Source organism: Sciurus vulgaris (genome assembly GCF_902686455.1).
Source record: "Sciurus vulgaris genome assembly, chromosome: 3".
Lineage (NCBI taxonomy): Eukaryota > Metazoa > Chordata > Mammalia > Rodentia > Sciuridae > Sciurus > Sciurus vulgaris.
The window spans coordinates 160513236-160528730 of record NC_136463.1 but is presented as its reverse complement, the minus strand read 5'-3'; the positions used below and the strand labels follow the sequence as shown (position 1 = coordinate 160528730).

Below are 15495 nucleotides of genomic sequence, written 5' to 3'. Positions count from 1 at the left end.
CATGATAAATATTACAAATTTATCTGACAATTTAAAAATAAACTTTAAAAATAAATGTAAAGTTGGAAGCATCTAGGCAATCCCTAATTAAAAAAAAATACCTTGTTTAGTAAAGAAAAAAACCCACACATATAATTCTTTTTTAAGGATAAAAAGTTAACAGACCATGCGAGAGCATGGAGGCAGGATGCCTCTGACTCTGCTGGTGATTCTCTTCACTACACTCCATGACATACTGATCCAGAACCTGGGATGTGTTTCAGCACCTGTGGCTTTCCAGGGGTCCTCAAGTAGTTTCTTAAAGGGACACAGATAGATAAATGATTAGGATTTCATGGGAGTTGGTCCTCATCAAAGTGCTGCTTCACGTTTCTTTGTCACATGAAACATGTTTATACTTTCTAATGGCACCAAACCATGGGGCATTGCAAAGAGATTCAAGAATGGAAAGAGGCCCTGGGTTCAATCCCCAGAACTGCCAAATAAATAAATGAAATTTAGGCTAGAAAAATTTTCAGATGCACAGAGATAAAAGTGAGGAGAAACCCAAATTGTACAAATCACTCAGCAAAATATCCTTTGAAAAGACATATAGACTAGAGTAAATAGTACATCATGAATGCAAAATGCAACTTTAAAACAAACTAGATAGGACTCAGTTGTATGGAGCCAAAATGCAAATGGGAGTTAAAATTCTCTGCAGACACATTAACCAGGGCTGTGCAGAGTGGCTGGTTACAAAGGAAACTCTTCTACTCTCTGTGCTTCAGTGCTAGTCCTCCTGCAAGATCTCCAGTTCACTGGTCAGGTCAGCTTTATTTTAATACTCTTCCTAATTTGTTAGAACCACCACGCAAGGAGTAGGATTAGGGAGAAACATTTTACAGGATGGTCTGAAAAGCTCATTCCATGAAGCTGATTGTGTCACTATTGTTGACACTACCCCTGCGTGCTGTTTATTTTTATTCTTTTGTTGATTATCACAACAGACCAGCTCGCACAGGATAAGGCTGTATGAGAGAGACGACTACAGAGGCCTGGTGTCCGAGCTCACTGAAGACTGCTCCTGCATCCACGATCGCTACCGTCTCAATGAGATCTACTCCGTCCACGTGCTGGAGGGCTGCTGGGTCCTCTACGAGATGCCCAACTACCGGGGGCGGCAGTACCTGCTCAGACCCGGAGACTACAGGCGCTACCACGACTGGGGTGCCATGGACGCCAAAGTCGGCTCTCTGCGACGGGTCATCGATTTGTATTAGACTGTGCTTTTCTTTATGATCACACAGAGAAACAATAAATAAACAAACTTTTTCTGGCACTAAGTGGCTCTTGCTTCGAGTAATAATTGAGCTCATTTTGGTGACTCCTAGACAACTTACCTGACCCTGAAAGGTGTTTTGAATGTCCACTTACTTCCTGTTGGTCAGGCAACAGTATTTATGGAGGAGTATCTACTCCCGTCTGGGGAGAAGGCAGATTGTTTCCATCTTCCTACAGTCTAAAGGAGAGGGGGAAGATGAATATAAGGAACAACTATTAGAACCCACAGAGGAGAAAATACAAAATCCACTGTGGCTGGGACACCAAAAACAAGAGATTGCTGGAGGGCGGGGGTGACGGATTTATCAGACAAGATTAGTCAAGAAAAGATGCATGAAGAGAGGGTTTTAAGTAGAATTTTCCAAAGCAGAGAAGGACAAGCCTACTCGATTAGATCATCATAATAGGAAAAGTGCTAAGCCAAGAATTAAATAGCCTGATTTCTTGTGCAGCCTCTACTACCCATTAGTAGAATGACTGACCTGGCCCAGTTTCCCTGGGACTCTCCCAGTTTAAGCTCCAAAGGTCTTCGGACCCTCAGTTTCAGGGAGATTACTGTGATTAGTTACCCTACTTTCTGGCTTATCTCTTTGAGCAAGTTATTTCTTACCTGCTTTGTATCTAATTGACCTTATTAAGAATACCAACTGACAATAAATGCCCACCTCACTAAATCCCAGAACGGAAAATGATTCTGAATACAATTTAAACTATCACATAAGTAATGTAAGGAATCAATATGTCCTTAGTGTTCCCTCACATTCAACATCACCCTATGGTTACCATCATTTTGGATGCCACTGTGAATTGGTATTGAGATTCAGTTATCAAAGCCTCAGTTGTATAGCATAAGGTATTAATATGTGCTACTGTGTATGTCACTCGGATTACTTTTCGCTCAGTGGAGCTACTCTCCTGGAATGTTAGTTCCTTTTCTAAATTTATATAAGCAAAAATAATACTCCATCTCCACTGACTTCTTTGTAGAAATTGATAAATTCTGATTCTAAAATTCACATAAAATTTCAAGAGATCCAGAATAGCCAAAATAACCTTGAGAAAGGACAAAAAAAAAAAGAGTATTCACATTTCCCAGTTTCAAAACTTACCACGAAACAATGGTAATCAAAGCAGTGAAGTGCTAGCATAAGGGTAGACTACAGATGAACGGAAGAGAATTCAGAGTCCAGAAGTAAACCCATGTTCAACTGAGTTTGCCAAAATGTGAAGACCATTCCTGGGGAAGGAAGAGTCTTTTCCACAAACGATGCTGGGACAACTCTAGATCCTACCTCGAAAAAAATGAATCTGGATCCCTCACTAAAAATGAACTCAAAAGGGAGTAAAGAACTAAGTGTTAGAACTCAAACTATAAAACTCTTAGAAGAAAACATATGCATACATCTTTGTGACCTTTTATTAAGCAACGATTTCTTAAACATGACACTAAAACCATTTGCAATGAAAGAAAAAAACTGAACATCAAAATTTTAAAAATCATATGCACCAAAAGATACAATCAAGAAAGCAAAAAGAGAGCTCATGGAGTGTGAGGAAATATTCGCAAGTCATATATCTAATCATGTTCTAAAATTGAGAATATACAAAGAACTTTTACGACACAACAAAACTAGAATGACCCAATTTAAAAAAATGGGCCAAGTATTTGAATATAAAGAAAATATACAAATAGCTAACAGACAAATGAAAAGATGCTCAAAATCATTAGTTATTAGGGAAAAAATCTAATCAAAACCACAATGGAATACCACTTAATGTCTATTAGGATGTCCATAATAATATTTTAAACCCTCGAAACAGAAAATAACTAGTGTTGGTGACAATGTAGAACAATTGGAAACTATACATTATGAATGTGGGAATGTAAAATGGTGCAGTCTCTGTGGAAAATGATCTGGAAGTTCCTCAAAAAGTTAAACATACAGTTACCTTATGACCCACCAATCCTACCCCTGGGAATATAACCAACGGAATTGAAAATAGGTGTTCAAACAAAAATTTCTGGCATAAGTCTTCACAGTAGCACAATTCACAATAACCAAAAGATGGAAACAACCCAAATGTCCAAATGTCAATGGATTGTTAGATAAACAAAATGTGATATACGCATAAAATGGAATGTTATTTGGTCATGAAAAGGAAATGTAGCACTGATACATGCTACAATATGAATGAACCTGGAAAACATTAAGCTGAGTTAAAGAAGCAAGTCACATAAGACCATATGTTATGTGATTCCATTTATATGAATACTCAGGACAAGCAGATCTATAGAAATAACAGATAGATCAAATGGTTCCTGAACTCTATTTAAAAAAAAAGAAAACCTAGGTACCATGTCTCACTGAAAATAATTTCATTAACTTCAAGTTTTGTTTTAATCTTGTTGAGTGAAAGATTAAGAAAACTGTATTTTATCTGCTAAAGTTCAGTAGGCCACATTTCCTCCTCTCCAAAAGTCAGAGTATGGACAAGATGAGCTCCAGGTTTCCTTCCAATTCCAACACTTGGACTCTACTTGGTTTTGAGGGGAGTTATGCCAATGGTTCAATGTGGGCTCTGAAGTCCACACACTTGATTTTTAGCTTGACCACTTAGATGGGGTATGGACTTCAGCAAGTTATTCATCCTCCCTGGCCCCTGTTTTTCTACTTTCCTATTCCCATGAGGAATAAATGAAATACCCCTGTAAATGCCAGCATGCGGTAGAGATTCAGTACGTCAGAGTCATCACTCCATCGGTTTTGTAATGGTTGTGCTATATACATTGTTTTTGTCAGCTTTTTCACCACTGTAACTAAAAAAACCTGACCAGAACCACCACAGAGGAGAAAAGGTTTATTTAGGGGTTCACAGTTTCGGAGGTCTTAGTCCATAGAAGGCTGACTCCAATCGTTGGGGTTTGAGGTAAACCTGAACAACATGGCGGGAGAGGGTGGCAGAGGGAAGCAGCTCACTATGGTAATCAGAAAGTGGAGAGCGAGACTCCACTCTCCAGATACAAAATATACACCCATAACCACACCCCCAATGAGCCACGCCCTCCAACCACACTCCACCTGCCTCCTGTTACCACTCAGTTAATCCCATCAGGGATTAATTCACTGATTAGGTTAAGACTCTCACAACCCAATCACTTTCCATTAAACCTTCTTGCACTGTCTCACATGTGAACTTTTGGGGAACATCTTATATCCATATACATGGATGTTGTAAGGACAAACATCAGAGTAAATGAGCCATTTTCCAGACGATTTCTCTAATTTAAGGGAATGTGAAATACTCGGTCCCCTTGGACAGTTACCCATTACTGCTGTCTTAGCAGTCTACACACAAATGGATGAACCAAGAATTACACAGCCCTTTACAGTTGGTTAAATGCTGAGATATTAGAGTGAGGCTGAAGAATCAATCAGTTGACCAATACACTGGAATTTACTAGAACTCCTGTAAGAACCAAAGATTCTCAGGATTGATAGGGACACAGAAGACTCTTACGGTGCTAGCGTTTGTGGAAATTAAAACAACAAAACAAAACATGGCATTGGACCTGCTATGAGGAATGTATAATTTAAGAGATAAACACATCTGAAAACAACAACTAAAACAAGTCACTGGTACATGGAAAGGCAATTAGCTTAGGCCTTGAGGCACATTAGCATGAGTTCAATTCTCAATTCCTCTGCTCACTAGCTACGCATATTTTTTCTGGATTGGTTTCTCCGTGGTCATCACACTAAAATTAGACTTGGTCAGTCAAACCCCTTGGCCTGGATTGGGTGCTTCAGAGAGCTTCATTCTGGTCTCCTCCAACTGAACTCTTCCCCAGAGCCAGGAGCTGTGTCCACGTATCTCCTTCAAAGCCATACTCCTTATACCTGGAGCTCCAGAATTGCCTTCATTTAGACTGAGCCTCACTTCCAAGCCCTCAGAGGTAGTCTTCACCAGGCCTATCCTGTGGAGGACAAGTGTAGCCAAGGGGTAGCTGTTGGGGATGTGGAGTGTGGATGGAGCTCAGATTTGGGAGAATTGGAAAGAAGAGGGTCGTCCATGGAGGGAGAGGAGGGTTCTATTTGTGCTCTTCACCCAGATCTCCAACTTTGGGGGCAGTCTTGATAATAATTGTGTTGGGATGGCTATATGATACAGTTTGTATAAGATTCCTGGTATGGAGTCTGGAACATACTTAAGACATGCACTGTATAGTAGGGCATTATTATTAACTATCACTACCTTCATCATCATAAGCCAAATGACAGCTCCAAAATTGGCTGCAGGTTAAATCCCACCCACCCAAATGAAAGCAGACATGGCTTCCTTCAGCAGGGCCATGTCAGTCATTTGCTGAACATAGAGCTGGTTATCAGAGAGCCGGAAAAGAAACCTGAAAACGCTACAGGAAAACCCAGATTTTATTTTATTTTATTTTATTTTTTTTACATGTGCTATATTTATTTATTTTTTTTATTGTAAACAAATGGGATACATGTTGTTTGTCTGTACATGGGTTAAAGGCATACCATTTGTATAATCATAAATTTACATATGGTAATGTTGTTTGATTCATTCTATTATTTTTTCCCTTCCCCCCCACCCCTCCCACCCTTCTTTTCTCTCTAAACAGTCCTTTCTTCCACCATTCTTGCCCCCCTCCCTAACCCTAACCCTAACCCTAACAGTAACACTAACTCCTCCCACCCTCCCCCTTATGTGTCATCATCCACTTATCAGCGAGATCATTCGTCCTTTAGGAAAACCCAGATTTTAAACTAAAACGTTTGTGCATGGGTAGAGGAGAGAAGGAAATAAACCACGGAAGCTTCTAAAAGGCCTCAGGTAAATCTGATACCTCCTAAATGATCTCAGGTTTGAAAGAACCCCGGGTTATATTTGTTTGTTTGTTTTTGCAGTGCTGAGGATTGAATCCAGGGCCTTGTCCGTGCCAGACGAGTGCTCTACCTATCACTCAGCTGCACTCCCAGCCATTTTAAATTTTATTTTGAGACGAGATCTTGCTAAATTGCTCAGGCTCGCCTCAAAATTTTGATCCTTCTGCCTCATCATTCACTTCCCTGCCCCGCTGTTGGAATTTAGGCATGCGCTGCCACCGTACCTGGCTGAAGCCGGGGTTATATGAGATTGATTCAAACATTTTGATATGCAAACTTCGTATTCTCACCATGAGTTCCTAAAGGATCTTAAATGGCTTTAAATTTTTTTCTGATTTAGCAAAAGTCCTATCTTTTTAAGAAAGAGTTCTGAATTTATTTTTAAAGGAAACAAATCTATATATACATATATAATATTAGTGTTACAGTCAGTATTAGTAATATATAATATTAATATATATAGTAATATATAATATTAGTGTTACAGTCACAAATAGTTATTTGTGGTAAAAAGAACTCAAATGGTCTTCAGTCCCTTCATCTCCCTCATGTTCTAGAACAGTGGGGGAGATGGTGGCTGATAACACAAAGCGTTAAAACAAAGCCTGTCTTAGGGCATCCAAGACCCAAAGCCTCAGGCCTTGACCCTAAAATACAAGAAACTGAGAATTTCTCTCATTTCCCTTCACAGAAAGATGCTACTGAACTCTTTTTTCTTCCTCCCCCGCCCCTTTCCATTTTCACCCTCTCAGCCCACCTCTCCTGTCAATTTCTGAGACCTTAACACAACAGGCCTGGTTATGCTCTGGCCCATTTCAACACCCTCCACTTCCCCCAGGGAAGCCTCCACACTGTCGACACAGCTGGCCAACCTTCTTGATCATTTTTACTTCCCTCCAGTCTTTCCAGGTTCCCAGCAACAGGACAGAACCAGCAGGTAGGCAGGTGAGCAAGAGAAAGCCCGTGTGGGGACACGCATGTCGTGTCTGGCCTTTGGATACCCACATGGGAGACCTCCTGTGGGGGAGTCTTTTTTCTTCCAGAATGGGACAACCATCACTATTGGGTTAGCTGTTTTACACGTGCCGGGCTCAAGTAATTAGAGAGGATAGAGAAGTGTGATGTGGCGTTTATCCTTGGGCTCATAAACCAAACAAAGAGAAAAAGAGACACCTTCTGAGAAAGACAATGCTTACGGGCTGCACTGGATGGAAATGAGGTGTTGGAGAGAAGGGAGAAGGGGGAAGGGCTGGTTTTGGGAAGAGACTTCCTACGAAGTGGGGCCTGGACTGCCATGAAGCCTGGGAGGGAGGTGGCCAGCTTCAGGGGCAGCGAAGGTGTTCCAGGCCTCGGGAACAGCAACCTTCCATATGCCCAGATGCTCTGGAAAAGAAAACAAACAAAAAGAATCTCCCTATTTAGTCCTTCTGGGCTGCCAAAATTTAAAACAAATATACTCACAGTTTTCGGATGAATTTTGTCTCTGCCTACTCTTTCTCTACTTAGCCATAAACATTCAATGAAATGGTAAGAAGAAAGACATTTTTTTCTGACTTATTCTTTATATATTGACCTTCCTTTTCCAAATTGTTTCAAAGACAACTGAAGAATATTTTTTTTGACGGGCAGGTACCAGGAATCAAACCCAGGGGCACTTAACCACTGAGCCACATCCCCAGCCCCCAATTTTTTTAGACAGTGTCTTTCACTAAGTTGCTCAGGGCCTTGCTAAGTTTCTGGGGCTGGGGCTGGCTTTGAACTTGCAATCCTCCTGTCTCAGTCGGCCCAGCAGCTGGGATGGCAGGCGTGCACCACCATGAAACATTTTAATAGAAGTATCACAGCTATAAGGTAATGAATAGCAAAACAGAAAAAAGGAGGAGGAGAAAGGGGAAGGAGAAGAAGAGGAGGAGGAGGAGGAGGAAGGGAAGGAGGAGGAGGAGGAAAAGGAAAAGAAACCTGTATTAATAGTATGAAAAAAAGGGAGAAGTTCTGCTGTTAGGCAAATCAGGCCAAAATCACCTGATAGACCTAATATAATCACACACACACACACACACACACACACATCTAAACCTCCATTACAGCTGATGAATAAAACTGGATTCTGCACTGTAGTCCACTGTAGCGGTGGTTTTAGAACAGGGCTGGCCGTGAACTCAAGGTCACATGTTGTTCTTAGGAGGACTTCCCTGACTACTGGCACATTCCATTGCAGATTTCCTCCAGGGAGAGCAGCAGTGGCCACTCCAGCCTGCAGTCCTGCAGCAATGTGGTGCACACAGGCGGACAGCCAGAGGTGGATGCTCTGGGATGAGGCAGGTACACTGACCACCAGATGCAGGTAGATGCCAATGACTCCATCTTCTCTATTTGCACAGTCCTCACCTATGTTACACCTCCCCTTGCACCTGACTCCAGATCACTCACAAACATAGAGTCATCATTGGATTGTGTTATCAAAATCACCAAACAGAAAATTAAATCAATTAAATCAAAGTTTCCTAATACGGTATGTGAAATTATCCCTTGATCACATTCAGTCTCCATACCATAAGCAAAAGCATGGATACTATGACATCAAAGCTCAGAAATGCAAACATATTATTAATTGATGAATCAAGGACATTAATATTTATCTTTAGCATTTATTAAAATATTGCCAAAGACTCTCTTTGACCAAAATTTGAGTCAGGCTTCTCTGAGTCCTCTACTTGCCTAGATCTAAACTTGGGCTTTCCTGCCTGTCCCTGTAGAATCTGGTACGAGCAAGAATCCTGCCAAGTCAGTTTAGTGACCATCTCCCATCCTTGGAAACTGCCCACCCTGGTCTGCCTTCGGTAATAATACCGTCAAGCCAGTTTAGCCAGAAATCCAGACATTCTGATGATTTTGGACTTAGCCAAATGAAACTAACTTTCTCTCCAAACTCTTGAACCAACATCTTATTTCTAGATATCCTTTTTCTTGATGTTTCCTCTTAGTGATTTTCCTTCCACTGACCTCAACCATGCTCCTTGGTTACAAATCTCCACATGGTCATGCTGGAGATGAAATTGAATACAATCTCTCTTCCCCATTGAAAAATCCCATTTCAGTGGCCTCTACACCTATCTCCCTGGCCCTCACGTCAACAAAGTCTGCCCTACCACCTTTACAAATATTATGAATAATTATTCTCTTTAACAATGTGTATGATTCCAATTTGGGGTCATGGGTCTTATTTCATCATTTACTCTATGCTTCCAAATCCAATATCTCATTTGATTTTTATATTGTCACTCCTAATCCATAAATGAGGAAACTGAGGAAGTTAACTGTCTTTTCAAAGACTTTTTGAGCAATAACAGAAACTGCAGAAGTGTGCATGGAGGTATGTAGACATTGCTCAACTAAATGTGTGCTCAACAAATAATGCCTTCCAACAATTTCAGTGTTGTTAGTATTGCAATGAAAACAATTAAAAAGCTTTGGAGGAGGCAGTGTGAAAGCAAGGCCATGGGGCAGTCCGTCAGGGTAAGTCATTATAGGTGGTGTCATTTGCAAGTGCTGGGTCCTCCAATAAGTCAATGGTGCAGCCCCTGAAAGCATCATTTATGCCCCCCCCCCACACACACACACACTCTACCCAGCCCAAGTCACTGAGGCTCCAACATTAGAAGTCAACTACATGACTGAAAGGACTTGAGTGCAGGCCTCTGATTGAAGCCTGGATGTTCTCATGATTTTACACCTATCACCTGAGGATAACTCTTGAAACTCTAGAGCCAATATTTTATTTCTAGGTATTTTTATGTAATGCTCAGTATGACATAAAGGCTTACCCCAGGGCTCCTTTAAAACTGCTACTGGTTGTGCGAGAGGTTGGAGCAAATTCTACAATGCCACATGACATAGGCTAAGGAATGGGCCAGAGCCAGCCTATCACCACACCCACCATTCTTTTCCATCCCATGAAAAGCTAGGTCAGGGCCTGGGTGTCTGCTGGACACTGTGTGAGTTCTGCTCCAGTACAGGGACACCTATCCACTAGGGATTCCACTTTTTTTTGGCAGGGGGCGGTGGTTACCGGGGATTGAACTCAGAGGCACGCAGTCACTGAGCCACATCCCAGCCCTATTTTGTATTTTATTTAGAGATAGGGTCTCACTAAGTTGCTTAGCGCCTCACTTTTGCTAAGGCTGACTTTGAACTCATGATCCTCCTGCCTCAGCCTCCCAAACCGCTGGGATTATAGGCACGTGCCACCATGCCCAGCTTTCACTTTTTATAATGGGGTATCATGAGTCAGTGGGGGGGGGATACATAAGCTGTTTAGTTAGGGGCGGGATCAGCTATTTAAAAGAGTTCTCTGGAAACACCAGTTGCCCTGCATCTGGAAGCCGTAGAGTGGGTGGCATTCTTGGGGTCCATAGGGTATTAGGGTCCTTGCCCCTGCCAGGAGAGGAAACCTCCAGTCCTGTGGGAAGTGGGAGATAGTAGCTACCTCATTATACACGCCGTGGAGAAAGCCCAGGGTCATTACAGGCAATTGATTCTAGTTCTGGAATTACAAGGTGTTTGAATGTGCCAGTTCGGAGTTGGCTCTTGGTTCTGTGTGATCTAAAAACTGAAAAAACAATATTTCCAGTTAGGTTTTCATAAATTTTAACAAGTCCTATAAAAGCCAGGGTGACTAAGGCTTGTATCGATTTCCTTCTTCTCTTCTATTCATGTCACAGCTCACCAGCTCCCGTGGACAAGGCTACACAGATAGTAATGGAGCCCACATGTTGGAGCTCCCTGAAGACTACTTCCACATCCAGGAGCATCTGCTCAAAGCACACCTTCCCCCAAACTCCAGACCCATAAAACCCCGGCTCTGTATAAGGTGCCCATTGTACAAGGAGGCAAGGAGCCCCCAAGGCTCAAAAGAAAAGCATGTGCCAGAGGGAAAAAGCCCAAGTGGACCCTCTCTAAATTACGATTGATGCTGAGACATGCTTAATCCTTAAATTTCTTCTATTAGAACCAATCACATCCTGACCTTGTATTCCTGATACTTAATTACTTTCTTTCCTAGGATTACTGGTCTCTCTGTGCATCAGAACCAAAGACTTACAGTGCATTTCTCCAGGGTCCTAAATGATTTTAAAATCATAGTACAAATAAAAATCTGGGTAATTTTAAGTCAGATTAATTTTTACTCTATGATATTTCATTATCAGCCTCAAACCCTTATCTACAAATGACACTGAATATATTTGATCTTATATAATAATGGGTTTTGTGAGTTTTGTTTCCTCAAGGGTTAGAACTTCCAACACATGAAAAAGACCTTGTTTATATCTTTTAGTGACTTCATCAGCTGAATGGAGTCCTCGGGCCTCAATCATGGGTATGGTAGAGAATCCACAAGGACTTTTCATTCAGAGTCTTGCTTCACCAAAATAAGACAAAACACCTTTATATTAAAAGGTTAACGATAATCACCTTAATCAGTTTTATTGATCCCTTCATTTAAAAGACTACTTAGAAGAACACAAAAGCAGGCCCCAAAGTTTAAGTAATATAACCACACAAGAGTTTTACATATAGATAAATAATAAAAGGGTCACTGTGGGTAACTCAGACAGTGAGACCACAAACTATTCTTACTTTCTTGTAGAGAGGACACTGGTACACTGCCCAGACCCCAACTCGGGTCTGGCACTCTTTCTCCCAGACACTGACAGCTGAAAGCTGTTTGTCTCAAGGAATTTTCCTCTGCTGAAGGGTGCTCCCTTGTCCAAGCTCAGGCCCCTCCAGTGCTGCAGCCCACATCAAATGACTGGGCAATGGAGGGACACAGTCCTAGCCCCCTTACCTCAAGGACTCCAGCTCCAGAGTTCCCTGTGGGACTGGCTGAGGCTCTGCTATTGCTCCCTCTCACTCTCAGCTCACACTTACAATTGCACTCAGGGATCTTTTGGCCAGCTGATGAATGGAAGAAGGAAAAGGCTGGGTGAGCTTGGCTCACTAATGGTTGCCTTGTTATGTGTGTACAAGCCAAAAATGGGGGACTCCTGCATAATCATGGCTCACTCAGGAGTGGCCCCAAAATAGCTGAGAAGGAAATGCTCCCTTAAGAAAGTGGCCCTGCCCATCCACTTTGCGTAGAAAGAAAAGTAGCGTGAGGTTAGGACATACATAGAATACTGAGCACTGATGAGTGACTGCCACATCGATGTCCCACCATTCCAGCATATGACACGGTTCTGTTGGAACAGAGGACGTTGCACGGCTACCACCCTCCTGGAAATCAGAGGCATGGCATACTCCTATGTGTGATTGCTTTTCTTGGAATACTGTTAATAATCACAAGTCTCTTTGAGAAAACAACATATAATCCCCAGGGAAATTTTATTGTATTGGAACACAATGAAATGTAATGGATCTCTGTTATGTAAAATCAGAAGAGATATGCCCCCTCATATAAGTAATGGTATATTCATGGATAAGCTAAGACAAGCAGCTTTATCAGCACCACAAATAACAACTCCAGCCATTCCTCATGTGACTCCAGTTATACAAAAACAAAAACCCATGGTCCCCACACTACAGGGACCTCCAAATGTTGCATATAGAATAAAAGGAAAATTATGGTATCATCCTCGAGGCATAAAGACACCTGGCCACCACCTACTGATCCTCCTCTCCCTTGAAGAGGTGTATATAATGATGAAGGACACTGGATAGTTAGAAAAAATAGTAGATGTGTTAATGCTCATACGCTTGGGTTTATGGAAAGTCTAGGACATTCTGGTTGGTGCATAAAGACAAAAAGAGCAAAAAAGAGCTCTCATTAGACAGATCAATAGTTGGTTCAGAAAGTGCTATAGATTAACCACAGATATGATTTCCACCTTCTTATGTCTAACACCTTAAAGGTCAAAATATAATTTTAGTCTGCTATTAACCAGAGAATAATTGGCACAAGGAACTAGTATTGTCTAAAGGCTGATTTCTTTTGTTAATAATTACAGAATGTACTTGTAAGCAAAAGTATTGTTAAAAATAGCTAACTGTGAATGAAAACCACAAGCGTGTTTTTTGAGCTAAGTGTTACAGTAGATTAATGCTCAAAAATTTTGAATAAACCAGATTCAGCCTCAGAACACCTGGTGTCTCTATCTGTTGCTTCTCTACCGTGCTGAAGACTCCCATACACCTAGGACCCCTGACCGCTGCTAGGGCTGGACCCTGGCAAGTGACTTGGCTGATTGGTACAAATGTGTATGGAGGGCTGGGGTTGTGGTTCAGTGGTAGAGCACTTGCCTGGACATATATGAGGCACTGGGTTTGATTCTCAGCACCACATATAAATAAATCAATAAAATAAAGTTTCATCGACAACTCAAAAAAGTTTTTTGTTTTTTTTTTTTTTTTAAAGAAATGTGTATGGAAACATAGGCGTGGGCCCAAAGCATGAAGATGATCGTATCCCCATATTAAGCCTACTTAGCGCATCCTCCATGGAAGGCACACTAAACAACCACGTAGAAAGAATGATTTGGGGCAGGCATGGTGGCACATGCCTATAATCCCAGTGGTTCTGAGACTGAGTGAGGCCCTAGGCAACTTAGTGAGACCCTGTCTCAAAATTAAAAATAGGGGGTGGGAATGTAGCTCAGTGGTAAATTGCCCCTGGGTTAAATCCCAATACTCCCTTTCCTCCCCAAATAAAAAGACTGAGTTGACTATCAGTCATTCTCTGCCATCAGTTACCCTAGTGTTGCTACATGAGCTCCTGAGCAGAACAGAGTGTTCATGGTGGCAGAGGTGAAGGTTAGGCCTTACCTCCCACATGGCCAAGGGGAAACCAGCTACTGCCACTGTACAAAGTCCAGTCTGCCAGCAAAAGTGACCAACTGTGCCCCAAAGAGGTTCCCTCCCTCGAAGAGACCAATCGGTCACTTGATGATGAGCTGAATACCTGGATGTCCTTCCACCTTGGAAAGGATAATGACTCACCCTGATAGGAATCAACACATACTCCAGGTATGGGTTTACCTTTCTTACCCTGAAAGATCTTAGCCAATAAACCTACTGCATGCTAAATAAACAATACATGCATATGAATAATAACCAAAATTTCAAACAAAAAGTAATTAATGAAAAGTCTGGCATCGTTTTCACAGTTTTGCAAAATCTCTTTCATTGCCATGTGGCCACTGGAAAAACAATGCTGCCCATTCATGAGAGAATGAGAGTGAAAAAAACAAGTGACTTCTTAGTATCACTTTGAAAACCGTCCTGATGGTATGAACAGTCTGAAATTGTTTCAGGGACCCCAAGGGTTCCCATACCACACTTCCAAGAAGCTGGACAGGCTGGCCTGGATGCTGTCCAGCATCTAAGTCCAAGGACGAGGAGGGTGAGATAATTCTGCAGCACTTCTTACCCTAATCAAAACTTGTGTCAAGAACACAAGGGTTTTAATGGTGAAGAAGAAAGAAAGATCTTAGGCCTTTTGAAGGAAGGCTGCAATGACAGAGAAGAAGCAGGATTTGGGCAGCCAATAGCAGAAGGTCCCTGGGGAGCTGAGAGGAATGGAGGAAGGTCACAACTACCAGCTTTCCTTCCAGTATTAAGGACCCACTGTGTGCCAAACCTCTGTTCTGGGGCTCAGGGCAAAATGAACAAGAGAGACTCCCCTGCCTCCTGTGAATTCCAGTCAAGTAACAACTGTATTCAAGGTGATTCCCCAAGTAACAATGATGATCATAGAATCTTGAATTTTAACAAAGCTTTTTGCCTTTCAAAACACTGTCACAGATTACTTCTCTTGATCCCCTCTTCCTTAAGATTCCTTATTATTTAAATTCAAGTTTTAAAAAAGTCAAACAAAAAACAAAGCACCCGTCCCTAAGCAGAATGCATTGCTAAGGGTGATCACCTTTGAGAAGTCAATTAAGCACAGTAAGCTATAAAATAAAAGCATAGGGATAGAGTTTCGCTCTCCCTTTTGCTCAACTAAAAGAGTAAAGACTCTTTTCACTTTGGTGGCAACAACAGCTTTAGTGAATTAGAGCAACCCGAACCTACCAGAAAGAATGAGAGTAAACCATTCAGCCAACCCCAGTGGCCAGGGGGAGGGAGAGCGCGGAGCTTGCAAATCCCCTTACTCCCGGAATGGGCCCTTTTGTGTGATTTCCTGTGGAGGCAGCAGTCAGGGCTGCTATATATACAGCGACGTTCCCCAGTACCACACAGTACCGAGAGAACATCCCCCCTCTCCAAC

The 15495-nt window shown here is 41.9% G+C and overlaps 1 protein-coding gene across 4 annotated transcripts in view; it reads left to right on the top strand.

Annotated features, from left to right (window-relative positions):
- Nucleotides 1–1314, top strand: part of LOC306656706 (gamma-crystallin A) — a 46867-nt gene extending 45553 nt beyond the window's left edge. For all 4 annotated transcript variants that reach the window (XM_079132222.1, XM_079132224.1, XM_079132223.1 and 1 more), the window contains one exon: nucleotides 990–1314. In XM_079132222.1, coding sequence (XP_078988348.1) covers nucleotides 990–1262 — 273 coding nt within the window. In that variant the 3' untranslated portion in view covers nucleotides 1263–1314. The remainder of the gene's footprint in view (nucleotides 1–989) is intronic.
- Nucleotides 1315–15495: the final 14181 nt, after the last annotated feature.